This window comes from Coffea eugenioides, chromosome 5, assembly GCF_003713205.1.
Source record: "Coffea eugenioides isolate CCC68of chromosome 5, Ceug_1.0, whole genome shotgun sequence".
Classification (NCBI taxonomy): Eukaryota; Viridiplantae; Streptophyta; class Magnoliopsida; order Gentianales; family Rubiaceae; genus Coffea; species Coffea eugenioides.
Window position 1 is genome coordinate 38,351,264 of NC_040039.1, and position 27,806 is coordinate 38,379,069.

The 27,806-nt window shown below is 34.1% G+C and overlaps 4 protein-coding genes and 1 pseudogene across 4 annotated transcripts; 4 read left to right on the forward strand and 1 right to left on the reverse strand.

Moving 5' to 3' along the window:
- Nucleotides 1–339: 339 nt before the first annotated feature.
- On the forward strand, nt 340–3,089 carry LOC113772359 (polyneuridine-aldehyde esterase-like). The gene is made up of 3 exons (XM_027316950.1): nt 340–720; nt 1,360–1,497; nt 2,762–3,089. Exons 1-3 carry the CDS (start codon nt 340–342, stop codon nt 3,041–3,043), a joined length of 801 nt encoding a protein of 266 aa, XP_027172751.1. The 3' UTR covers nt 3,044–3,089.
- Nucleotides 3,090–5,587: 2,498 nt separating this feature from the next.
- On the forward strand, nt 5,588–7,847 carry LOC113771581 (annotated as a pseudogene).
- A 3,024-nt stretch (nt 7,848–10,871) lies between these two features.
- LOC113769851 (polyneuridine-aldehyde esterase-like) lies at nt 10,872–14,018 on the forward strand. Its single transcript, XM_027314153.1, has 2 exons — nt 10,872–11,252; nt 13,749–14,018. The coding sequence occupies exons 1-2, from the start codon at nt 10,872–10,874 to the stop codon at nt 14,016–14,018; spliced, it is 651 nt and encodes a 216-aa protein (XP_027169954.1).
- A 3,681-nt stretch (nt 14,019–17,699) lies between these two features.
- Nucleotides 17,700–19,704, forward strand: LOC113772228 (polyneuridine-aldehyde esterase-like). Its single transcript, XM_027316818.1, has 3 exons — nt 17,700–18,151; nt 19,039–19,176; nt 19,338–19,704. Exons 1-3 carry the CDS (start codon nt 17,771–17,773, stop codon nt 19,623–19,625), a joined length of 807 nt encoding a protein of 268 aa, XP_027172619.1. The 5' UTR covers nt 17,700–17,770; the 3' UTR covers nt 19,626–19,704.
- A 44-nt stretch (nt 19,705–19,748) lies between these two features.
- On the reverse strand, nt 19,749–24,284 carry LOC113772226 (L-ascorbate oxidase homolog). The gene is made up of 8 exons (XM_027316817.1): nt 23,846–24,284; nt 23,601–23,710; nt 22,076–22,346; nt 21,852–21,954; nt 21,419–21,764; nt 20,749–21,114; nt 20,462–20,540; nt 19,749–20,265 (listed from the first exon to the last, which is right to left on the reverse strand). The coding sequence occupies exons 1-8, from the start codon at nt 23,993–23,995 to the stop codon at nt 20,053–20,055; spliced, it is 1,638 nt and encodes a 545-aa protein (XP_027172618.1). The 5' UTR covers nt 23,996–24,284; the 3' UTR covers nt 19,749–20,052.
- Nucleotides 24,285–27,806: the final 3,522 nt, after the last annotated feature.

A 27,806-nucleotide genomic window follows, 5' to 3' on the forward strand; every position in this document is an offset into this window, starting at 1 on the left:
AGAGATCAAAATTGCAATTCTCTCTTAACATTACACTACTAAATCTTGCAAAATTATGCCAACCGAACCAATCAAACAAAATTAAATTGGTCCAACCATGTTGTCACTATATTTTGTTTCCATTACGAATAATCGTTCTCTTTCCTCCGTTTCAACATCAGCGGTCCCTATATGCTTATCGGGTATTAAGCACGTCAAAATTCAGGCCATACATAATGGGAGTGGGAGGGACCCTCCTTTAATTTCGATATGATATGGTCTAAATCAGTACTACACGCTATATAATTTTACTTTAAATAAAAGGACCAAATTATTAACACAAATTAAGGAAAGACTTAGATGGATGTTGCCATTAATGTTAAGCAACAAAAGCATTTTGTACTTGTACATGGTGCCGGCCATGGAGCTTGGTGCTGGTACAAGCTGAAGCCGCTGCTGGAGTCTGCTGGACATAGGGTCACAGCCATAGATCTATCAGCGGCCGGGATCAATCCAAAAAGGTTAGACGAGCTTTACACACTTGAGGATTACAGCTTGCCATTGCTGGAGCTCATGGCTTCAATTCCTCCTACTGAGAAGGTTGTTCTAGTTGGCCATAGTTATGGTGGCTTTAACTTGGCTCTTGCCATGGAAAATTACCCTGAAAAGATCTCAATTGCTATTTTTGTCACGGCCCTTGCGCCTGATATTTTTCGCCCACTGTCCTATCCTCTGGAACAGGTATCTAGAAAATGGTTTGATGGTTTTTTTTTGTTGGATGTTTCTACTGTTATATTTCCTTTTTCTTTGTTGGTTTAATAAAAAAAAAAAAAAAAAAGGTTGAAGGAAGAAGGACAACAAAAAGAATATCAATTCATTTTAGTCGAAGTAATTGAGAATTCGAAACTCAAGGCTATGTAGTGCATATCTTCCTGTCAAGAAATAAGAAATTGCAAAAATTATAGAACATTAATTTCTCAAGTTCCTCCTCATGGTAAACTGGCTAATTGTATATACCTTGTAAGTTGTAAGTCCAGAAATTTCAATTATAACTGTTACATTTTACCTATTGTTTAGATTGATGAGTAACTTCGAATCATATGGTATACGCCTAAAGAAAATTGCACCTCACTCAATTTTTAAGACAAATGTTTTCATAGCTAACAAAGTGTAAGTTTTTCTTCTTTTTTCTGGCGTCCGATCACTTAGATATTTAAATTTTGAAAAGGAATTATTGATTGGTACTTTTTCACAGCATACTAAATTAATTGATAGTTCATCCTGATGTATTTTTGTATCCAAACTTTGTCGTGTAAGCTGCAATGTTATTGCAACTCTTTTTTAACTGATCATGATTTTACTGATGTTCTTTTGGAAAAGTTTTCTGCTCAATACCCAGAAGATTTGTTGCTGGACACGGAGATTTCATACTATGGTACCCCAGAAAAACCACGGAAATCCATGCATTTTGGCCCCATATTTTTGTCCACCAAACTTTACCAGCTTTGCTCCGCTGAGGTGTGCCCTTATGTCTTTAATATTCTTGAACCTGTTTGAATTGGTTGTTTTTTAATATACTAATTTTTCATACATAATGCTATAGCAACACATTCCAAAAAACACTCCAAAAAATAACTCCAAATACGCCTATCAAAAACACTAGAAAAATAATTCTTATATATATATATATATATATATATATATAAAGTTAATTTTATAGATGCTGATAATATATATATTATCATCATTAGATGCATGATACATATATAAAATTTGAATTTTAAAATTAAATTTAGGTTAATTTTCATACATCAAATGAAAATAATGTAAATATTGTCAGTGTATACAAAATTAATTTTTAAAAAAAAATCACCACCACACCACACCTCTTGCCACTACCACCCCCACTTCCTCCTTCTCCCACCAACTCCAATTTCCCCCTACCGTTTCTCTCACTACCTTTCACCCATCCCCCTGCCCTTTCCTCTCTCTTCCAATTCTTCCCTTGCCACCCTCCCCCGGCCCTCCCTTCAGTTCCCTCGCGCCTCTCGCCCTTCCTTCCCACAGACTAGTCGCATACAATCTAGTCATGTGGCCAAATTTGAGAGGAGAGAGAACGAGGGTGCAGGTGAACTAGAGAGAAAATGAGGGTGGCGAGCGAAAAATTAGAGGGAGAGATGACAGAGGGAGTATAGGGGAGGCTAGAGAGGGAGGGGAGATGTTGTTGGGGAAGGAGAAGGAGGGGGTTGCATGGGAAGGTGGTGGAGGGAGGAAGAGGGAGGTAAGGGAGAAGAGAGGGGATAATTTTTTAAATTCTTTAAAATATCCTTAAAAATTTTAAAATTTTAAGATTCATGTCTTACGTATATTTATGTGAAAGGATTTCTAGCTAGTTCCAGTTACGTGTTTAATCATGTATTTATTTGCTAAATCTAATACGTAATAGCCTACTAATCATGTATAAAAACCATTAGCAGTTTCTAATTTCTTTTGTGATGGCTCATGGCTAACATTTCCCTACTCCGTATTAATCCTTTAAAAAAAATTATCAACAAATTTGATTTTTGCTAAGTGAAAAATGATGGATTTGAAAATTGACTTTTAGTGGCTTATTATTGATAATTTAATGTAGGTTGTCTACCCTCAAAACCGTGTTATTCTTCTAACCGGGACAGGGCATTCTACATTTAAATATTTCTTTCTTTTTCCAGGATCGATCATTAATATATGAAGGCTTTTTAGGTGGGTATCTGCATAATCCAATATATATTTCTTTTGTCAGGATCTTGAATTGGCAAAAATGTTGGCTAGGCCAGCCTCGAATTTCCTAGAAGATTTGGCGAAGGCCAAACCGTTTTCACCCGAAAGATATGGTTCGGTTAAGCGAGCTTATATTGTATGCAAGGAAGATAAAATATGTCCATTAGACTTTCAACGTTGGTTAATTCAAAATATTGGGGTGACAGAAGTGAAAGAGATCAAAGATGCAGACCACATGGTAATGTTGTCAAAGCCCCAAGAACTTTGTCAAAATCTTTTAGAGATAGCTAGTAACTACATTTAGTTATGGCGTCTTACTTAATTCATAGAGGGTAATAATGTGTGGGATTCTTCGTTTCCCTGAGAGGGAATCTACATCCTCTTTTTTATTTATTGCTACTTTAGGTGGAGAATGATAGTAGAATTTAGGCTAGAATTGGATTATCTGTATTGTTCACTTGATTTTGCATTGGGTTTCCTAGGTGCATATTGGAATGTTGAAAAACAAACGTGCTTTGAAAATTAGTACACTGTCTAACAATGAGGCCCAATGGGCGATCAGCCATGCAACTATACATGGATAAGTATTATAATGGCCAGCATTAATAAGTCACAGCTTGTAAATTACTAATTTCGAACCTTGTTTAGTAATTCAATTTAACATTTAAATTTAATAGATTTAGATTTTAATATATTCAGACGTGTTTGATAACAAAAAATAGAACATCTTACTTGATCAAGTGACTCTGAATTGGTTAGGCAAATCTTAATCCAAAAAATGAGTGATAATTTTTCACTAATCCCGTAACGCAAAATATGTTCAAATGTTAATATTTCAACATTTAATAATTTATCAACTTAACAAATTCAAATTTCAGATTTCAGTTTTATCAAACACACTGTTTATCTTACATAGTTATGGAATCCTTCTATAGTACTGCTAAAGTCGGTAACGTGAAGAAGTGAATCAGTACTCCCACACTCACAACAGTGCTCTGACGAGCAAAGCCTCAGCGTCCCTTATTTTCTGTCTCCGTTTTGTAATCAACTTGACAAAAAATCATTGGCCCTTAAGTACAGATTAATGGTCTAATAAATCCGATATGCATGGTCTTGCCTACCTTAAGTACAAATTAATGTTCTTTAAGATTTTAGTATTTGATTATGACTAGCTATTGGCCCTTTTTCCGAATTTGTTGCCATCTATCAAGTTCAACACCCTTGTCCCATGTGTTTGTCTGATTTGGCGCATAAACGACTGAAGTGATCAATGCTCCAAAATAAATAACGGGTTGTCATTTTATACCAGAAAAATTATTCTAGCTGCCAAAGCACAAATATTAAAACATAACAAAACAAATGTTGATGTAACAAAGCTAGCAGTCTGACATCTATAGTTTATTGAAAATGATTCATCAGAATTCATAATCGGGTTAGAGATCCACCCAACCCAAGTGGGTCACCTGAATTCATAATCAAATCTAAAAGTCACATAAATCAAGAGTGGTTTCTTGCTTGACTTCCACTCCCTAGTCTCTCACAGAAAACCCTCTATTCCTCTTCCATCATCATCACACAAATCATGGCACATGTAAATGTTGCCAATGTTAAGCAACAAAAGCATTTGATCTTAGTCTATGCCGCAGGCCATGGAGCTCGGTGTTGGTACAAGCTCAAGCCAATGCTGGATTCTCCCCGACATAGGGTCACGGCCAAAATCAGGGAAGTAGGGGTATATCCTCAAAAATCCTACAGAAGAGGGGGGGGGGGGGTGAGGGGAGAGACCAAAAGAATATTGATTTTGGCTTTGAGCGGATGAATTTTCACAAGAAGAGCAGTACAAAGTGCTGCTATGTTCACTTCATTCAGGAGTTACCAACTTTTTGAAGTAATATTTTTTTTTTTTTTTTGCAATTGCCAAATTCAGGAGTGCACTCACAAATTGTGGCTTAAGGAAGACTTGAATGAATGTATATTTGTGGGGCTAATTAATGTATATTTTTTGGTTGTCCTTTCTGTCATTGGCTGGCTACTTTGACTGGAATGCGGACTTTGCTTGTTGAATGGTGAACTCCTTGAATTTGGGTGGGTGTGCATGAGATAACAAACACCATATTGGTGCACATCTATGATTTAATGGTAATTAATATAAAAAAAATATGTACTTAAATGTTCTAACAATTTAATATGTGAAGTCATGAAACACCTAATTAATGTCATTATGTGTGTCATTAACAATAGCACGAGCTTCCCTTGGAAGATTTTATCCTTCCAAAGAAATTGGTATTATTGTTTGTTATGTACTTCTTGAAAAAGTTGTTCTGAAATCTTTCCCAATATGCTCCCCATTTTTACCTTTGTTATACTCTCCAAAAACCCCCCCAAAAGCATAATGCCATGTATATTATTCATTTGCTTTTCTTAGGATTTGAACCGACCAGGCTGACAATCTGCCAAGGAAAAGCATTGTCGAGCAAAGGCCATGGTGGTTAAAAAGTTTTTTATTTTTCAAAGGAAGACTCTAAAAAAAAATTGAAAAAGAAAAGAAATTGATATTCGAATTAGAAATCTAATTAATAATTACTTGACTAATGTCGAATTAGAAAATATTTATGTGGTTTAAAATATCACAGGAATCAAAGTCAAGTAAGCCAAAATTCATGGCCTGGCGTAGTGGGTAGCTGGCCTTACAAAATTTAAAAGCATTATGTTTATCAGCAAGAAAAAAAAGAATTGGAACTGCCTCGAATTGATAGTTGACTATACCCTTTGCTCCTTAAATATATATATCTGCTATTGAGGGTACAAAGGAGTGGAGTTTTCCAAAAGAATTCAAGACAAGACACAAATGGATGTTGCCATTAATGTTAAGCAACAGAAGCATTTTGTTCTTGTACATGGTGCATGCCATGGAGCTTGGTGCTGGTACAAGCTCAAGCCACTGCTGGAGTCTGCTGGACAAAGGGTCACAGCCATAGATCTGTCAGCGGCCGGGATCAATCCAAAAAGGTTAGAAAGGTTTACACTTGAGGATTACAGCTGCCCACTGGAGCTCATGCTCAATTCCTCCTACTGAGAAGGTTGTTCTAGTTGGCCATAGTTATGGTATATTTAAAAATTAGTGATCTCATGTTTTTCACGGCCCTTGTGCCTTATTGTGTTCCACTATCCTCTGGAACACTTTAAACTTTCCTTCCTTTTTTGATAGAATCAACTCGTAAGGCTAATTAATCCTTCATAGATAGGGCAAACTTTTTTTTTTTTTAAATTTCCTCCTGGCAATCGATTAGCAATTTTTTTTTTTAAATTTGAAAGAAATTATTGTTATTATTATTTATATAATTTGGCAACTATTATCCAACTAACGATTTAACTGATGTTCCTTTGGCAAAGTTTTTTGCTGGTGAAACTCCAGAAATGGAACTGGACAGGGAGGTTTCATCCTACGGTGCCCCAGAAAAGGGGGGAAAATCTTTGCATTTTGGCCCCATATATTTGTCAACCAGACTTTACGAGCTTTGTTCCGTCGAGGTATATATGCCCTTACATTTTTTGGATGTTAATTCCCTTATGTTTTTTGGAAGTTACATTATTTTGGTTCTTCTTCTTCTTTTTTTTTCTTTTTTTTTTTTTGTTTAATAAGACTGCGACTAACAGGCAAAACCGTAAGATCAATAAAATCAAATTACAACTCAACAACACTGCAAGTTAATCCATAAATGGTCAAAATTATACTAACATATAGTTAGAGAAGACAACTCAGATGTAGCGAAAATAGTTCTTTTAGTTTCCAAATGGCCCTTTTTCCTCCGTTTTGGTTATTTGCATCAATGAGAGCATTGATAATGCAATTAAAGGAGCTTCATTTTAGTTAGTAGTCCATAATAGGATTAAATGAAGTTATAATTGTAGCTAGTCCCAAATATACATGTTTACTTTTCTATTATTTATTTGCTTAAAGTAAATGAGTACGTATTTACATACTAATGCTTTCATAAAGACAAGTTTATAGCGAAGACATGTTTGTTTTATGCTGACACACCCCCAAGTTTTCCCTACTACAAGGTAATCTTTTTGAAAAACTTTTATATCAACAACTTTGGGATTTAAGGTCCGTTTGATTCAATGTAAAATATTTTTAACGGAAAATGTCTTCCATGGAAAATTTTATCGAGGAAAATAATTACCTTTTCTATGTTTTTTCTGATGTTTGGGAGTAGATGGAGACTACAAATCTTTAGTGGGCTATTGCACAAGTGGTGAGTTTTGTTCCGAATCTTAAGGCTAGTGGAGAAGCATGAATGGATAGTCTTATGACTTACACCCGGACATGGAAAATAACTTCAATTCATTTAGATGGGAAGTCATTTTACACCATCTGATGTAAAATATTTTCGGTAGGAAAAAATTTTCCCAAAGCAATAACCCAACCAAACAATAGAAAATCAGGAAAACATTTTCTGGAAAATATTTTCCTTCCAAACAAACAGACCCTTAGTAATAACATGATTCATGAATAAAATATGTGTATTACATTGATATTTGCCAACATTAAACGTAGGATAAAAGATTTGAAGTTTGATTTTCATTGCCTTATTATTGATCAATTAGTGTACAATATGAGCCCAATTGTATCGAAATCTATCTTTTTCCGAACAGCGACACAGCCATTCTACATTTGAATGCTCTTACCAATAAATACATAAACAAACATTTGAATTTTCTTTTGCCAGGACTATGTATGAAATTTCTTATGTGGATCTATTGGAATATCTGTCTGTAGTTTAGTGTATATATTTTTTCTGGCCAGGATCTTGAATTGGCAAAGTCGTTGGCTAGGCCAACCTTGCTTTTGGTGGATGATTTGGGAAAGGAAAAACCATTTTCAGCTGAGAAATATGGTTCAGTCAAACGAGCTTATATCTTATGCAAGGAAGATAAAACAATTTCTTTAGACATTCAGCGTTCGCAAATTGAAAATATTGGGATGACAGAAGTGAAAGAGATCAAAGATGCAGGCCACATGGTAATGTTGTCGAAGCCCCAAGAACTTTGTCAAAATCTCCTTGAGATAACTCAGAAGTACACTTAATTGTACCCCTCCTACTTGATTCTTGGACCATAAATTGTGGGACTTTTCTACGTGAGGAAACCATGTTGTGTTGTACCATTTTGAATTTTGTTTTTCCTATGTGTTAAATGTTTCTTCCCTCTTCCTCACTATAATTATAATTTGAAAATGATTCAATGATATTATACCCTTGGCTAGAAATGCATTGTCTGTGCTGTTCACTATATATTTTTTTTCTTTTTGAAAAGCAAAACTAACTTTAAATTGCATTAATTCAATATAGTTCAATCAAGCAGTTCTTCTAGCAGTAGTGGCTAGATCGCACGCACATACAAAACTTTTAGGTACTCAATATGAATTTGGTTGCCGTTCACTTGATGTCCATATGGGATTAGTACTCAAAATAGACATGAATACCTAAAAGTCTTGTTAACTTGGGCGGTTGGGTTTTCTCAGGTTGACCATAGATTGCAAAAGTTGAAAACTCAAGAATGTGGTTTGCTGAAACATCAGCAATGACGCCCAACGTGCAATGAACCCTGAAAGTGTATATCTTTTTTGAATCAAAGAAAATATCATTGAAAGATTTTATGAAGTCAATTTTGTCTGAACATGATATTATGTGTGTTAGAGATTACCCTCATTAGAAGACGTATATATAGTTTCAATCAACATAACCATTGACCACATTGCTTTTGTATATCTCCAGTATATAAATTGAATCCCATAAAGAGAGACTGTGGACACTCAGAAAACAAATTAGGCAATCAATAAAATACTCAAAAAAAAAAAAAGCAAATTTGGTTCCACTAATTTAGCATCCAACTGCATGTGTCAATATTCAAAGAAATATGAGGAATTTTCTTTTTTTTTTCTTTTTTTTATTGACAAGGGAATCCGCAACCGCTATTCAAAGTGTGCACGGGCAGGGTTTACCTAATGCACACTCTTTGATAGCGGCTGCAAGTTCCCTTGTCAACCAAAAAAAAAAAAAATTCTCATATCATATTAGTTGAAAGTATCCCATGAACAACCAAAGAGCCATTGAAGCTAGGCCCTATACTCTTGAGAATTTTTACCTCATTGTTTTAGGCTAATTACTTAGATTATTGGTGAAAAAATAATAAATCGGAAGAATGTTGTTCTGACAGGAGGGTAGGTACGAAACTATTGCTGCCAGACTGATTAAGCCCGGTAGCAAAAAAATATTTTTTTTAAAAAATGACTGGCAGCCCAGTGTGTCAGCCCGGCAGCATCTACAAAATGTTAAAAAAAAAATGCTCCGACCCTGAAGCTTTTCAATCTGAATAAGTATGTTCTTTATTTAAATCGTAACTCAATTTTAAATGAATAATCTCCAGTTTGGCACATTATATATCTAGTTAAAAAATTATACTACCAAAAACAATTCTGCATCAAGTTCGCAGCTCTATTGCACCCAAAAAAAAAAAAGTTCGCAGCTCGAACACATTCAAACAGAGAAACTAAACTAGCTTGGAATGAATAACTTTGTAGCATAAGAGAGATACTTAAAATAATTACAATTTTAAACTACAAATAAGTTTCGAAACCACAAAAAAAAAAAGTAGCTGTTCTCTCGTCCGTCTGACTTCCGTTACCCAACACTGCAATTAACACAATAATTTCAAAGCCAATACAATATTTGTATCTAACCAAATAAATTTTTCCAATCAAATTATTCCAAAATACTTTAAACATCTAAAGAAATATTACTACATACGAAGCTAAATACAGTCAAGTACCGAGCAAAGCAAGTCTATTCGAAACTATGTTAAGCAAAATTTCTAACAGAACGGACATGTAATACTTGTATATGTATAAAAGAGCGACAAGAATAAAGAGAGAGAAACGGCACCGTCAGACGCCATCTCTTGGGCGAATTACTCAAGAGAATTATTCAAGCCGTTTAAAACGAGTTACTCAAAACACGAGTTTTTTTTTTTAAACTTTTTGCATATGCTGCTGGACTGTGTCAGCCCGGCTGCTAGTCATTTTTTTAAAAATAGAAAAATATTTTTTTGGTTTCGTACTTACTTCCTGTCAGAACAACATTCTTCCGATTTATTATTTTTTCACCAATAATCTAAGTAATTAGCCATTGTTTTATGGAAATGAAATATTCGAATAATAGTGTAGTATCACATGGGATCCGCAAGGTGTTGCTTCCATTCCAGTTCATGGGTCGCTGTCTCCAATTTCAGCACTACAAGTGGCACCTAATTATTAATCTGGTTTAGCCAATAACATCTTGATCTAATAATCAAGGTTGGCGACTCAGAACTTAGAAGTTTTGAATTTGTGTCTCGTAATATTGAGTAGTTAGTCCAACTATATGTTAGTAGTCGTTCTAGACATTCTGAGTTGGCGTGTAATATTGTTAAGTTATTAGTCATTTATTATGAGTTACGTATAGGTTGCAAAGGAGTCGACTCTAATCAAGTTAAGTTTTGACCTAGTCGAATCGAGTATCGATTTAATTTTAGCAGGCTCAACCTCGAACTTGAGTTCAACGAATTTTCAATATAAAGTTCGAATTTAAACTCGAGTTTAGAAAGATTAAAAATAATTTTTTTATTTTTTAAAAATAAATAAAATAGTAATTTTTCTTAATAAATAATAAAATACTATTAAAATAAAAAATAATATATATGTATATATATAATCAAGTGGACTCGTAAGCTAACGAGTTGAGAGTATCTTTGAATTCGAGTTCAAACTCGATCTCAATTTGATTAGTTCAAATTCTCGAGGTTAGTTAACATCGAAGTCAAATTTTGAATTGAATAACTCGCTATTAGCTCGCGAGCAGTTGAACTTGTATTCACCTCTGATTAGATGTAACCTTGTATTAGCGGGCCCTACAAAATTTAAAAAATTATTTTTAGCAAGAAAATTTATGGAAATGACTCGAATTGATACTTGACTGTGCTCTTTGCTCCTTAAACATATATGTGCTATCATGCTCTTTGCTCCTTAAACATATATGTGCTATCAATACTAAGGAGTGGATTTTTCCAAAAGAATTCAAGACAAGACACAAATGGATGTTGCCATTAATGTTAAGCAACAAAAGCATTTTGTACTTGTACATGGTGCATGCCATGGGGCTTGGTGCTGGTACAAGCTCAAGCCTCTGCTGGAGTCTGCTGGACAAAGGGTCACAGCCATAGATCTGTCCGCTGCAGGGATCAATCCAAAAAGGTTAGAAGAGGTTTACACACTTGAGGATTACAGCTCGCCACTGTTGGAGCTCATGGCTTCAATTCCTCCTAATGAGAAGGTTGTTCTAGTTGGCCATAGTTATGGTGGCTTTAACTTGGCCCTTGCCATGGAAAATTACCCTGAAAAGATCTCAACTGCTATTTTTGTCACAGCCTTTATGCCTGATATTCTTCATCCACGATCCTATCCTCTGGAACAGGTAATTAGATAACGGTTTTCATGCCTTTTTTTTTTTTTCCTTATAGCTTTCTTTTTTGTGTGTTTTATAAAAAGGATGGAGGAACGTGGGCAATAAAAATCCGATATTCATTTTAATTGAAGCAAACGAAACTGCCGAGGAAGCCTTGATCTAGTGATTAAGGTTAATGCCCCAAGAATGAGAAGTTCTGGATTATAATTTCCTTGCTTCCGTCTCGTTTCTTAAATTTCACTCCTCTTCTTCTAAAAAAATTTAAAAAAATAAATGAAACTTAGGACCATGGTTTTAAAGGCAAAGTTGGGGAGAGCTTCGGAGTGACCCCCAGGGCGAAGCATACCTGAAAAGTCCAGGGGGCAAGGTGATGTGGTGTAAGTGTTATGGGGCAAATGCGGCGTACGTCCCGACGCTCCATATGCCCCAACAGAGAGCAAAATTCATGGAACAGAGTGAAGGAGAATAGGGAATAAAACCTTATTCTTTATTCCTGATCGGTACCTAGCATTAGTGATGGAGGGGAGAAGATATGGAGCCATGGATGAAAACAGAAAAAAGGGCAATGAAATAAGAGATTTAGTGATGCTGGACGATTTGCAGATATTGGCGGCACCTGGGTTTAGTGATGCAGGGCTCCAATTACAAAAGCATCTAATATTACCTATTAAGTCCTTGTGTTTTGACTAACCTCGTAAAATTAAGCTCACATGTTATGTTTATGTCTTATTTAATCCAAAACTCGGTTTCTTTATAACTTGACCATTAAGAATATAAAAATCAAAGTTCACCATAACCATTTCAATATGCCTATGTAATTTAGTGATTTTTTACTATGTTTTCCTATTTTTAACTATATATCTTTAATAAATTTTTCTTAATGTTTGCATATCTTTAATAATGTTTTTCACCACTGATGGATGAGTAATTTCTAGTTATTTGTCATAACAAGTACTCCATCTGACAAAAGAAAGAAGGTTGAAGTGTTGAACCAATGTTTTTAAACTCAGACAGGTAAATAAATGGACGAGCTTCGATTCAACCCCGGTTTAAAGATTTTAATATTTATATATTATATTACTATATACCTCAGATAATATTTTAACATAACAATGAAAAGAAAATTTTAAGGGGAATGGGTTCAAAAGTCTGGTATAACCGGTTCAACTAGTTCTTCAGAAGATTTAATTAACTTTTTGGGTATAATAATGAATCAGACCAATGCCACGACCAATCTGGCCTGGTTTGCAAAATATAGGGTTGAACCTTAATCAACTTGTAAGATTTTCTTTGTTTTGATAGAATCAACTCCTAAGACTTTATTAATCTTTTCATAGATAAAGCAAAAAATTTTTAAATTATCTTCTTGCAATCGGCTAGCATTTTTTAATTTGAAATAAATTATTGTCATTATTTTTTATATAATTTTGGTACTCTTTTCCAACTAATGATTTAACTGATGTTCCTTTGTCAAAGCATTTGGCTGGTCAATCCCCATAAATGGATTCGCTGGACAGGGAGGTTTCCACCTATGGTACCCAAGAAAAAGCGAGAAAATCGTTGTTATTTGGCCCCCTATATTTGTCAACCAGACTTTACCAGCTTTGTTCCGTTGAGGTATATATGCCCTTATGTTTTTTTGGACGTTACTTTATTTTGGTTCTTCTATTTTCTTTTTCAATATAAGATTACAACTAACCGACTAAACTGTAAGATCAATAAAACCGACTTACAACTCAACAACATTGCAAGTTAATCCATAAAAGGTGAAAATAATGGTAACATATAGTTAGAGTATACAACTCAGGTGTAGTGAAACTAGTTCTAAATGACCCTTTTTCCTCCGTGTTGGTTTTTTGCATCTATGAGAACACCAATAATGCAATTAAATGAGCTTCATTTTATTTTATTTTATTTTTATAAGTGGGAGGTCTTGAACGCATCTTAGTTAGCAGTCAATAATGGGATTAAGTGAAAGGGTAATTCTAGATAGTCCCAAATACATGTTTAAAATTTTCATTTATTTGCTACAAGTAAAATGAGTTTGTATGTAAATGCTAATGGTTTCATAAATAGAAGTTATAGCAAAGACATGTTTCTTTTATGCTGACACACACACAAGTTTTCCCTACTACAAGTTAATTATTTCAAAAAAAAAATTTATATCAACAACTTTAATATTTATTAATCACTTGATCCACGAATAAAATACGTTTGTTACATTGATATTTGCTAACAATAAGCGTAGGATAAAAGATTTAAAGTTTGATTTTCACTGGCTTATTGTTATTAATCAATCATTGTAGAATGTCAGCCCAATTGTATCAAAACCGTACCTATCTTTTTTTAGACAGTGACACACAGCTATTCTGCATTTGAATGTTCTTACCAAAAAATAAATAAACAAACATTTGAGTTCTCCTTTGCCAGGATTATGTATGAAACTTCTTAGGTGGATCTATTGGAATATGTATAGTTTAGTGTATATATATTTTTTCTTGTCAGGATCTTGAACTGGCAAAATTGTTGGTTAGGCCAACCTTGCATTTATTAGAAGATTTGGCAAAGGAAAAACCATTTTCAGCTGAGAAATATGGTTCAGTTAAACGAGCTTATATTGTATGCAAGGAAGATAAAGTACTTACATCAGACTTTCAGCGTTCGCTGATTGAAAATGTTGGGGTGACAGAAGTGAAAGAGATCAAAGATGCAGACCACATGGTAATGTTGTCGAAGCCCCAAGAACTCTGTCAAAATCTCTTAGACATAGCTTAGAAGTGCACTTAATTGTAGCCCTCCTACTTAGTTCTTTCAATTTTTCGTATTTGATTGTGACTGTTGGCCTTTCCGAATTAGTTGCCATTTATCAAGTTCAACAACTTTGTCCCATGTGTTTGTCTGACTTGGCGCATAAACTGAAGTGATCAATAGTCCAAAAATGTAATCACCTTATCTGTACATAAGAAATGGTTTTTTTTTTTTTTCCTTGAATTTTTCTGGCAAAAAATGTAGAACATAATATTAGTGACCTAGATCGTGGTACAATTTTGATCATTAGTTGGCCTATTATGTTATGGAATTTGCTATTGTGGAAGCCCTGAATCCAAAATCAGGGAAGTAGGGGAGTATCCTAGAGAGCCGTAAATAAACAAAAAAAAAGGGAGAGAACAAAAAACCCAAAAGAATATTGAAATTGGCTTTGAGTTGATATGTTTTTGCCAAGAAAAGTAGCACAAAGAGCTACTTTCACCTTATTAAAAAAGCTAGCAACGTTTCAAAGATAAAAAAATAATAAAAAAAAATTCAAGATTTGTTTGTCACGATGGTGAGTAATTTTGAATTGTATTATAATCTATTATTTGACAAATTATAAAAGCTTTGAATCGGCCAAATTTCAAAACTCAATTTTGCTTTCAAAAATTAAACCAATGCAGTTTTTGGCAATTTCCAAGTTCAAGAATGGACTCAGAAATTGTGACTTGGGGGGAAGATTTACATGGATGATGGATGTGTGCTTGTGGGGCTAATGTATAATTTTAGGGGGCGAAAGTGTCAATTTTATAAGGCTATTAGTGGAAATTCCAAAATGTTCAGGTAAATAAAAGAATTTTAAAGTCATGAACAATGTTGCATATTCGTGCAATATTCGCCATGGGCCAGGTCAAATTGAACATATCAACATTATTACATATATCCAATTTTTCTACAAAAATTCATCGAATTTTCATCCTTAATCATTTGTATCTGTTTTTCTTCTTTTTATTTGACTTTTGCCTGTACATTTATTCCAATTTTTTTTTTTATTTATTTACTGACGATCTTCTGGAAAAGTTTTTTGAGCAATCCCCAGATAACGTAATGTTGAACACACAATTTTCCACCTATGGTAGCCCAGAAGAGCCCGGAACATCAATGCTCTTCGGCCCGGAATTCTTAACATCCACTTTTTACCACCTTTGCTCGACTGAGGTATGACCTCGAGTGTTTATCTTTTAATTTTTTATTCTTCGGTTAAAAATCCTTTCTATTCCTTTTCCTAATTTGCATTTTCAGTAACCCAAATTATATAGTTATTGAAATTCTGTTACGGTCAAGAGAATAAGTATTTTATGCCTTTATAGTACATGGCATGTCTTTTAAGAATTTTGTAACTTAGACAATTTCCAAGGGAGCTAGATTAGTGTAACTTAGCCAAAAAAAAAAAGTTGTAAATTTTTTGAAATTTTTTTAATGTATTAACTATGGTGAATCCATGTAGACATGCATTGGCAAATATGACCACAGTTAAAAAAAAAATTATGATCGTAGTTATTAATTCAAGAGATCTGTTTAACTTGCTACCTCTTTTACATGTTAAAAACTTCATTACGGTCAAACAAATCGTTTCATCCATCTTCCAAAAGAAAAAAAAAAAAAAGAGTTAATTCCAACGTGTTCTCTTCAACTTATTAGAATTTGTATTTTGGTCGTTGAACTTCAAATTGGATCACTTTGGTCTCTAAAATACAAAATTTGCCCCATTTCAATAATATCATCGACAAAAGTGAGACAGATTTTATACTTTAGGGACGAAAGTGTCCTATTCTAAAGTTCAGGTACCAAAGTAAAAATTCTAGTATAATTGAATGGTGCAATGTGGAACTAACCTACCAAAAAACAATGCACAACTTTACTTAGAAACATCCACCAGTTGGTTTTCATTTGATTTTCTAGAACACAGTACCATTATTAGAGGACTAACTATACTTTGTATCCTGAACTTATACCTTATTTTTGCTTTATACCATAAACTTTAATTTTAGACACCTTAGACTCTAACATCTCATATTTGTTCACTTAAGTCCAATCTATAATACGGTTAGCAGTATAGAGGATTGCGCAACAAATCCATTTTTTTACATGACATATGGGGATTATGAGATGATGGTAATACACTACTACCTAGCAGAGTGATTGATGTATATGTTAGGTACATGGTCCTCTATTCCATTGCTTTTGCAAATGCTATTACCCATTGGACTTAAGTGGGATAAATCTGAGATATTAGGGTGCAAACTTTCGAAATTAAAGTTCATAATATAAAGTGAGAATAAGGTATAAGTTTGGGATGCAAAATGAAATTAGTCGTTAACTAGATGGAATACAAATTTTAACTCAAATTGACCCAAGAAAATCAAGTAGACCATTTCAGTTTTTGTATAAAATGGCTGGTTAGTTCATGCATTATGTCTCTTTCTCCAATATAATTGATTTAATGTTCAATGCACACAAGTTATCTCAATTGGTAAAAATTAGTTACTTCCTTACAGAAAATCAAGTGTTCGAATTGCATCGCAGCAGCGACCTATGATTTTGGGGAAATGCTTTTAACTTGTGGTGGTGATCAAAATCGAATTCATTCAAATTTTTATCTACCAAAAAAATCAACGCGCACCTATGGTGGTACAGAAGCCTTATGCAGGATGCAGCTCCAACACTATTACAATATTCATTATCTAGTTTTACTTAATTAATAAAGGATATACAATATACCTTGAAGAAATTAATTATTTAGGATAATATGACTAGGATGATCCCGTCAAGCAAAACAAAAAAAACTTTCATTTCTTTTACTCCAATATAGGAATCGTCTGCTTTCCATTGCTTTAACATAGATATGTTTTAAGATTCATAATTTTTTAAAAGATTAATCTTTCTTAAACTGATAGTATATACATTGTTAGTTTTGAATGAATGATAACTATACAAAATTTGAATTTGAAATCTAACGTTTGCACATGTGTAATGAATCCAACGATGATAATATATACATTATCAGTGTATATAAGATTTACTCTTCCTTTAAGTACAACCAATAGAAAATAAATATGTGTGCCATATGACATTCTCTGTATCTCGTCGAATTTAAGTAAAATGGTGCGATCACATTTTTCTGGTCTGTCTACAAATAATAATTAACTATTAGATCTCATGAGCATTAGTACATAGGAAAACTAAAGACTTATTTCAGACGACCAGAAAAAATTAGAAACAGAACTTAGGTTAACTAAAAGAAATTAAGTTGTTTGTCTGGAGGAAGCAAATGAGCATTTTATTTTCTGCAGTAGATGAAAGCCAGATAGGAGATGTAACGTGCTCATCTTTTTCAAATCCTACTTTTCTAAAAAGTCTGCCATGGTCATTTTTTTCTTGGGCATAGACATTTTGGTCATATTAATTTTGATTACCTCATTTCTTGATTACAAGACAAATATTTATCTTCCCAATAAAGTAGGCAATTATTGTCTTTTAGATCTACTATCAGTTTTCATGTGGGCGTAGAATATTGTACCCTTGACCTTTTTTCCTGCGTTGATCTCTTCGTGTGCAGGGGAAAAAAATTTTTTTGAGGAAGAAACATTTTGGTCTCAGTGATTTTCATTTTTATCCATGTGTGTGTGTGTGTAAAGTCTAATAACATTAATTGAATGGTCTCAATACTTTTTGATCACTTGTTATCATCGTAAAGAAACAAAACACAAGACAAGATGGATTTTTTTGCCAATTCCAGCAAACAAAAGCACTTTGTTCTGGTACATGGTGCAGGCCATGGAGCATGGTGTTGGTACAAGCTGAAGCCACTGCTGGAGTCTACAGGGCAAAGGGTCACAGCAATAGACCTATCAGCCTCTGGGATCAACACAAAAAGCCTGGATGAAATTCACACACTTCATGACTATGCAGAGCCACTGATGGAGTTTATGGCAGCAGTTCCCCCAGACCAGAAGGTCATACTCGTTGGCCATAGTTTTGGTGGCTGCTGCTTGGCTCTTGCCATGGAGCACTTCCCAGAGAAGATCTCAATAGCAGTTTTTGTAGCAGCTTTTATGCCTGATACTATTCATGATGCTTCATATGTTGGAAATCAGGTAACTCTTTCTACTCTCACATTATTCTTCTTGTCCTTGTTTGTTAACAAAAGAATGAGGGATTTTGGGCTTCAACCATTTCTGATGAGAATTGTTGGAGAGTGGAGACAACTGATGACTGAAAAGTCCTAAAAAAGGTTTGAATAGATGTGAGGTAGACTGTGGCATCCTACTTTTTATCAAGGGTTGCAGGATAAAACAGTAAAATGGAACCATTGCTTGATTCAATTGAATTTTATATTTTCTTGACATGTGTGTAATATTTTTCTCCAAGAGATCTCATCTACCATATCTCCACAAATGGTCAAATTTGCCATATATAGGTATTCTTAGGTATACACAGGAAATGTCAAATTCATACGTGTATCACAATCTACGGGTCTACTTCTGGAGCATGTAATTCACATATGATATGAACAAATTTGATTTTCATGGATATCGTCTTATGTCAACTTTGTAACCTATACATTTTGGTGATTACTATTGCAATCTATATCAATTTTGTGACCTATACATCTTGGTGGTCTGAGTGTCTATGAACCTGCATCAATTGTTAGTTTATACAAGAACATGTGTATTATTCCTTTTAGCTTATGTTCTAAACTAATATTAGCAGTAGTAGGTCTTTTTTTTTACTTTAAAATAGCCAGGCATAAACTCACAATATCGAAAACACAATTTTCTTGAAAGTGTTTTAAATGGTTTTCTCCAGCAAGATTATCTCCACCAATGCAGGATGTAATGTAAACTATACTTACATTTCTGGTTATCATTTATAAACGAAACAGAAAACACTACTCCACTCTATACTTCTGTAATTTTCTCTTATAGTCAGATACTTAATTTCCTTTCTGCATTGATATTTTCCTGATGCTATTCTTGAAAAGTTTGCTGAGCGGTTCCCAGCAGAAGATATGTTAGATACCGAATATTTTGTCTATGGTAGCTCGGAGGAGCCAAGAACTGTAATGTCTTTTGGGCCAAAGTTTTTGGAGATAAATGCATACCAACTGTGCTCCATGGAGGTATGATGACTCAGTTGTTCAAGAACTTGAGGATTTACACACTTTCTGCATAGAATTTTACATGCCAACTGGACTGGATGCCGTATAAATTTCTCATTTTTCTGTTCTGACATGAAAATTTGAGCTTGCAATTGAATAATCATATTCATTTCCTTTTCCAGGACCTTGAATTGGCAAAATTGTTAGTGAGGCCAACCCACACACTTAATCAACATTTTCCAAAAGCAAACAAGTTTTCAGCAGACAAGTATGGCTCAGTTCAGCGAGCTTATATCATATGCAGTCAGGATAGAACATTTCTAACAAGTTTCCAGCACTGGCTAGTAGAGAATATAGGGGCAACAGAAGTTCGAGAAATAAAAGAAGCAGACCACATGGCAATGCTTTCAAAGCCCCAAGAACTTTGTAAATATCTGCTGGATATAGCCAACAAAGTACATCTAAGCTGAATTAGAAGGATTATTTGTGTATTTTCTATTGTAGAAATAAAATAGTCAAGAGAATAAAATCACAACTAAAATGCTGCAACTTTTTACCTTTTATGTTTTGAGACAAAAATTCTGATTTCTGCATAAGAAAGTACTTAATTGCTCGGTATTCTATTTTCTGACAGGAATAATCCTTTCTTGCCAAGTAATTGTGCTAACATGTAATCCTGACAAATATCAATCAGAATAGGATGCAAATTACAAAACATTTCCTGCATGTCAATTGTTGACAAATGCAGATAAAAGGAAAATGAGATTCTCAGGAAGACAGGATAAAAGATAAAAGCCTCAAGTATAGTTCTGGCATCTTCTAGTAAGAACTCTGTTTTCATAGCTCAAATAGTAAAACCAGTCACCCCTTCGTGACGGTTCTTCTGCTTTTTCAGTTCTAAAATGGCCTTGTCTTGCGACCTGATGCTCGACCACATAGGAGAGCATTCTTTGGAATAGGATACTCGTCTCTCAATGAATTTGCAGGAGAATATACGCGAAGATAGAATTGCTGTCCCAAGTATTGACGAGCCCAGTTCTCTGATCTGACATTCCACATCCCAACATTGTCCAGAGGCATGTAAAGGGCAGTCCATGACCTTGGATAAACCTGTATAGAAGTTACAGATATGAAAATTAAGTTTGACCTCAATTGCACAATATGCAGGACTGCACATTCTAAAGGGAGCATGAATAAATGAGGCATCAAACAATTTAGATCGCAAAGTATCAGGTCTGCTATAAATTGTCGTGCATGAATAGTTAAAAGATATGCACTTTAAGAAAGATTCAAAACCACCAAGTACCTGAACGGTGCAACGAGAGATTCCATCACGCAAGTTGTAGTTTGATCTGCTGGCAGGTGACCACTGTCCACCATCCATCCTGCATACAAAACATGCTCAAGTAACTTCATAAGCGAATCTAAACACTTCAGCAAAGTTTCCCAGAGATAATACTTCTATAATTTATTTCCACAGCAAACTGGAAAAACTCATCCTAAAGCCTTGTATTTGTGATAACATGTCATGCTATTAGGGCAGAAGCCACATAATCTATGAACAAGATCTTGATGTCAAGGCAGACGACTTACCCAACAACAAAGAAGATATGGCCATCAATGTGCCATGACTGGACAGTGTCTTCCGAATTCTCAAACACCACCTCAAAGAAAGCTCTAAAATCAGCAGCCATAACTGAAGTTTGGAGGTAGCCACCCGAACCAGTGGGATTGTCAGGCATACTACCAAGAGAGAATACCCCCTGAATGTTGTAGTAGTCCGCAAGTTTAAGTGGCGTGTCAGCTGGGACAAATGACACACTGTTCACGGCATACCTCTTCTTACCATTGATGACAGGAGCAGAGTTCGCCAGTCTAATGGTACGTGTAGTATTCACCATTCCATAATGATAAGAGCCTTGAGGGTTTGGTCTTGGTCCACTAGCCGTTAAGTTTTGCCTGGTTTGAGGCAAGAATTGGACTAATCAGGAGATCTTCTAAAGGCTGATAATGGAAGTAGACAATACTAATTGACATTTGAAGGCAAGCTACTTGTTAAATGAATTAAACACTAGCTTCATGAAAATCCAGTGATTATCAACTAAAGCCAATATATTAAATCTTCCTACTGACAAAGAAAGCAATCAATGTAACTTTTCATGGTGATGTCAGGACATCTAGTTACATAAAAGCTGTAGAGGTGATACGTTTATAGTTCCATTAGGACATTATTAATGCAAAAGAGTATATTCTCAAACCATACCTGATGGACCGAGCCTGGTTGAGAGACCAATCAATCTCAGTTGTTGGACCACCGGGGGGAGGCCCAACAACACTTACTGCTGAGTTACTGTAATGAAGAAGGGATGTTGCTGTAAGCACTTGGGAGGTAAAACGTGTTGAGAATACTATATAATAGTCTCGTGCAGGTTGGTCAGCAGTGACCAACACAGAGCAAGACTGTCCCAGATGGAGATCAAAGGAGTCGTAGGTGTTTTGCAATGTATGGGTCCCTTCAACCTCAACTAACAACATCTTGTGCCCCTGGATTCTGAAATTTAGGGATGTCACAAGCCCCACATTCGATATCCTGAACCTATAAGTCTTTCCTGGACGACAAAGTTTTGGTTCATTTAGAATATTAACAGAATGATAAGATACACGGGACCTAAGTAGGAGGATTGCTCTTTCATTACCTTGATCAACAGTGAATGTATAACCATTTGATCCACGGCCATTTATTAGAATGCCATCAGGAAAGGGAAGGTCATGTCCACCATCTAAAATTGCTCTCAGATCCTAACAGGTTTAAAATGTGGACACATCAGTTATCACTCTGCATATGATTCATCAAAATTTTGTAACCATAAGTCACAAAAACCGATCAACAATTCCTTCAATTTAAAACCCAAGATCTTACTGTGTGATTTTGCTTGAACCAATCACCAGCCAAGATGGTATACTCTGCAGCAGGAGGTGGGAAAGGAACAGGAATGACAGAACGGCTGTAAATTCTGATGCTACCATAGCCTCCAGCAGCTTTGTGGAAGGCGAGGGAGGGAAAGTAGAAGAAACTACCAATCTGATCCTTCACTTGAAGGACATAAGTGAAGTTCTTTCCTGGAGGGATAGGACAGTTGGTTCCATAAACTCCATCTTGCCACGAATTCCTTCTCTGCTGCACGCCATTCCTGCCAAGTTTCCAAACCAACAGAAAGAAAAGATTTTATTACTTATCTTGAACTGCTTAATATCTCAATGATTTCGAAGTAAAATTCTGGATGATACTGCTCCAAAAAAAAATTAACAGACTAAAAAGCCAAGTTAGACTACAACCATTTGAGGCTAATTAAAGGAGCAGATTCATGAAGAGCCCATCAAACTCTAACTGAACATCTCCTCTAAGAAAACATTTCCCCTACTTGTCAACTTTTAAGAAGACTAATGCAGAAACAGCATCACTCCGTGCCCATAACATTCCAGAGGAAGAAAATTGAAAAGTATTCACAGTCGTGGAATTGTTTTAAAGGCTTTTTTGGTCCTTCACTTCAGTTGGATATTAAAAACAAAAGCCTGCTCTGAGAATCACTAAGATAATGCAAATGTTGTTGTCAGCAGCCAGCACCATTTAATCCCAAGTAAAACAGGTTTCTTGGACTTAGATCCCACCCATGGTTGGGGCAATTATTATTGTCATTCAAAACTCGGAGTGCATTTGGTAAGGAGTAGTTAAGATGCAAGTTGCACTGAAGCAAAACTTAATGCACCTTTCTTCATTAGACAAGCTTCTACTATTTCAGCAAAAATAGTAGAAAATTGACTAAAAGAAAGTTGACTAAAAGATCATTAATATAACAAATTCTAAAGCCTGTACAAGCCAGACACATCATTTCAAGGCTAACTTCTAGTCCAACTTCCCAAAAAATCTGAAACGCAGATCCAGATGCAAGCTTCTATTATTCAATACTTTGGAACCACAAGATACAAACCAAACTAGCAACCATACTAGATTTTGGACAAACGTAAAATTGTAAGGTTTAACATAAGGAAAAGAACTTGTTAATTATTTCTTATGTTCCTATATATATAGAAATCTACAAGGATCTGAAATGGAAAAACATAATCAAAATAAAGTTACATTCTTTACCATTTTACACATGTTTAAGTCTCAATGCTGTGTAATTCAAAAGCCAGTAAAAACTGATTTAAAAACGCAAACAACCAAATCACAGCTTGGTGTAAAAAAAAAAATCTTCAAGCAATTTCTAGATATTGAAAAGGAAAAAGGAAAAAGGAAAACTTTGACATTCTTTACATCCAATCCGGCACAGCAATAATATTCAAGACAAAAAATGGAAAAACATTGTCCTACCTTCTCAACTGCAAACTTCATCAGAGAATAAAGAAACAGTAACATAAGTAATATATTCATTAGCAGAACTGACCAAGATAAGAGGAAAGGCTCATTCAAGCTGTTGAAAACACTAACAATCAAGTTCTCATTAGTCACTGAAGTAATTTGTGGTCCTGGAAACTGCCCATTTATCAATATCCCCTGCAACATTTCCGATACATTCATAAACGTAACCTCACAAGAAATATATATATATATACCCAGTAAAAATATATCACAAAAACCAAGAAAACGTGAAAATCTTGAATCTTGAAGAAGAAAGGAGGAAGAAATTACCTGTTGCTTGACACCAAGAGGATAGATATCTCCATAAGTCACGTTCCATGTAAAGAACTGATATGGATCTTCTCCATTGATGCATTTCATTAGTAAAACTACTGCCACCACCATTGCTGACAATCTCCCCAGCCCCATATCTTCTGGCATTTTCACTAATCAACAAACGAAAAAATCCCACAAAAATGGAGAAAAAGAGGGGTCTTTGATGGGATAAATGAATGGGAAGAGATTTTTATCTATTTAAAGAAAAGCCCAGCAAGTTCTTTAGTTCTTCTTGCTTTCTTGAACCTTATTACTGTGGTAGTATTGGGTTTTTTTTTTTTGGATCAGGCGTAGAGATTATGGAGAAAATGTGGGGAGGTAGTTTTTAGCAGAACAAGTAGAAGATATGCGAAGTGTCTCCTGTTTTTGGAGGTAGAGCAGTTCTCTTCTTCTCAGACTTCTCTTGAGTTCAGTGACCGCGGTCTTTTTTGTACAGTGTGCAAACGCGGTTACTTTATTATTTGTCCTTTTTAGGTTCTGAATTTCCAGCAGGTTTACAATAGCGGTTCAGATTGGATCGCAAACAGAGAAACTCGATCTGAACGGTTGCTTTTAATTTTTAATTTGAATATTTTTAATGGATGTCTAATTTAGTACACTTCTTTTTTAAACTTAATTTGGTACACTTTATTTACATTAAATTTGTTAGGTGATTTCAAACACTTGCATTTATATCTCCATACATTTAAGCTTTTTTATTTTATTTAATTTCAATCATATATATATACACATATTGAATATATATATATATATATATAATAGAACAATGTTTGGTTAATTAGTTCCTTAGATGGTAGGTTGATTATCTATTTTTCAGTCATGTGGACTTCTTTAATTTTTTTATTTTTTATTTTTAATTATTTTTCTCTTTTTTTGTAACAATTGATTCCCTTCCTTTATTAACTTCCTTATTTATAGTAACTTTCAATCAATTTATTTATTTGCACCTTATATATATATATATATATATTGTATCAATTTATACCTTGCTAAATTCTTTTATCAATCAACTTATAGTTTTCCTTTTCTAAAATCTTTCAACAAATTATGTGCAGATCCGTTCAAGTATTAGGTCAAAAACTAGTTGAAAAACTAATACGAGGCATCTTTCGACGAGTGGACACTCATTAAATAAATCTTTTTAATTTTTAACAAAAAGAAAATTTAGGCCAAGTTAAACGTAGTTGGATTTGGATTTACTAAAGACCACTTACCTTTTTCTTTTTTCTTTTTTTGTTTAGAATTTTTTTCAACGGGTGTTCAATAGACATTCATTAATGTCTAAGTTCGCCCTAACTCATCATGTATATATAGTTTATACATACTAATAATTACTGACTTCCCTTTTATTTATATATTTTTCCTAATTAGTGTTACATTTTTAAAAATTTAACACATGAAATACATCTTAACGAATGCCCAATAAGCATCCCTTTTTTATATTTTACTTTTTAATAGTGGTGGTATGAATTTCATTTTTCCTTTTTATTTGGGTGAATATGATTATATATTTTGTTACTGTGTTGAGATTTGCAGTAGCTAATGATTGAGGCATGCCTTGTTAATGGACTTAAACAAAGATACAGAGTTGGGCGATAATTAGTTCATGCAATCAACAGTATTTAATATCTCTATTTCATCATTTAATTTGATCTGTACAATGCTAGAGTAGAGGGCATTATGAGAAATCACTACAGATTACATTTTCTTTTTTTTTTTTTTTTGAGGAAAATTCATTAAAATAACATTAAAAAAAAAAAAACCTCCTTTGGCTTTCAATCATAAGAAGGTAAAAGGCAGGCAACCACCAGATAAATTTATTAGGGAAAGTGCAATTTTCCCTATATCACAGGGCTATCCTTGGGTAGGAAAGTGATATTCTGTACCACCATCTGGTAAGAGTATTAATGCACATTACTGACCAAAGCCTATGCTCCTGCATGGAAAATTAATAGGCAACATCAATGTTCAATGAACATATGGTCCTGCAGTTGTGAATTTTTTATGTGTTTTTATTATTTATTGATATAAATGTACTAGATATTTTCTTAGGGCCCTTCTACTCTACAGTCATTTTTTGGGTATAAATATAAATTTTTCCAAGAAAGTGATTGCAATTTAAGGGGTATATGATAATTTTAGGTGTTTTATCTTGAGGATAAAAAATAGAAAAATCCTTCTTCTAACACTTTTATAGTTGAATTTTAAACGACGATTATAGGTATCATGAGAATCATTACATACAAATTTTGTATAGTTCCGGATTTGATCCCTCAAGTATAGAATGCTGCAATTTGATCCCACTTATAGTCTCGAATTTGTATTATCACACAAATCCTGGCATGGATCCTTAATTAGGTTCTTAAATTTATCCAAAACTTTGAAACATCAAAGACCCAAAAAAACTTCATTTTGTACTTGACATGGTTAAAATTTTGTCAATACTTAAAGGACCAACACCACAATTTTGCCCTAATAGCATAACAATAATACGTGTGTTTGGATTGAGATAATTTGAAATAAAAAAATTTACTTCACAAATTCCAATCACCTTTTTATTTTTTCAATCACTTTTTTATTTCATATACATCATATCATAAAAAATACTATAATAATTATCTCAAATAAATCATTCAAGTAAACTCTTATCCATACCCGTGTGAATGTGATCTATCTGGGTCACACTTTTTTGACTTGGTGCACCGATTTTTGGGTCAGAAAAACAAGAGTCAAATTTGTATAGGACTTATGCTTTAAGCAACAAAAGTAATTTACACAATTATATATAATCAATCACCTGTCCCCCTGTCTCTGTCTGTTCCTACGCTGCAATTAATTTAAACTACGCTCAAATTGCAGATTTTGTCATCTGTTTACCCTTTTCGAGGAAACAAGGGGCAACACTACCAGATGTAAAGCAGTTTTATTTTACGCTTACATATGACCTTTTAATATACAGTGACAGTATATTTTTTATTTATGATATATATATAAATTAAATTTTATATAGTTATTATTCATAAAAAATTAATATTACGTGTAGAAAAATAATCTCACGTAGCCATTTTTCAGACGTGTAAGACCCACACGGCTGAATATGTCAGAAATTGACAACAGGAGCCCCGCGTATATGTGTGTATATATGTGTATATGTGCGCACACATACACACGCGCAAATAATCAGTCTGTGCACATTAGGACTATTAATCCATGCAATTATTTTAACTAGATTTCACCTCACCAGGTAAATCCCTCCCCCAAAGCAGTATTTGAATAGACAAAAAAAAAAAAAGAGAGAACAATAAAGAAGTGATGAAGGGAAGAAAAGGGCTAAAGGATGTTGGACACTTAATGGGAATACATCTTCTAAGACTGTCTAAAGACTGCCATTGCATTGACAAAAAGCAGAAAAGGATAAAAGAACAATTGCAAAAGAGCTTATCGATTAACTTTAAAAGGATTCTGATGTCGGTTACAAGCTCGAGACTTTATACAGAGAGTGTTAGCTTAGCCTCTCAAATGTGTGTTGCATAATTTATATGCTAATAAGTTCTTACATCAAGAAACTTTTTTTATATTAATTCCTTTTTATTTTGTGTTTAAGCTTTTCCCTCCAGAACTTGAAAAATGAGTAGTGACTTATTAGATACATGCTTTCATTTTTTTTTTCATGTTTTACAAATTAAAACTATTTTTCTTAAAGATCTATTTTATATACATTTGTAGGACTAATGACAGGAATGCTCTACTATTATCCCTGTAGAAACAAATACACCTTATTCAAAAGAAACAAATTTAAACTTATACCACAATTTTTTTTTTGTGGGTTCTTATTATTTTTTTCTTTTCGCCGTAAGAGTTCTTAATCTTTATTCACTTATTAATGTGCATCCTATACGCAAAATGGCCAAAAAGA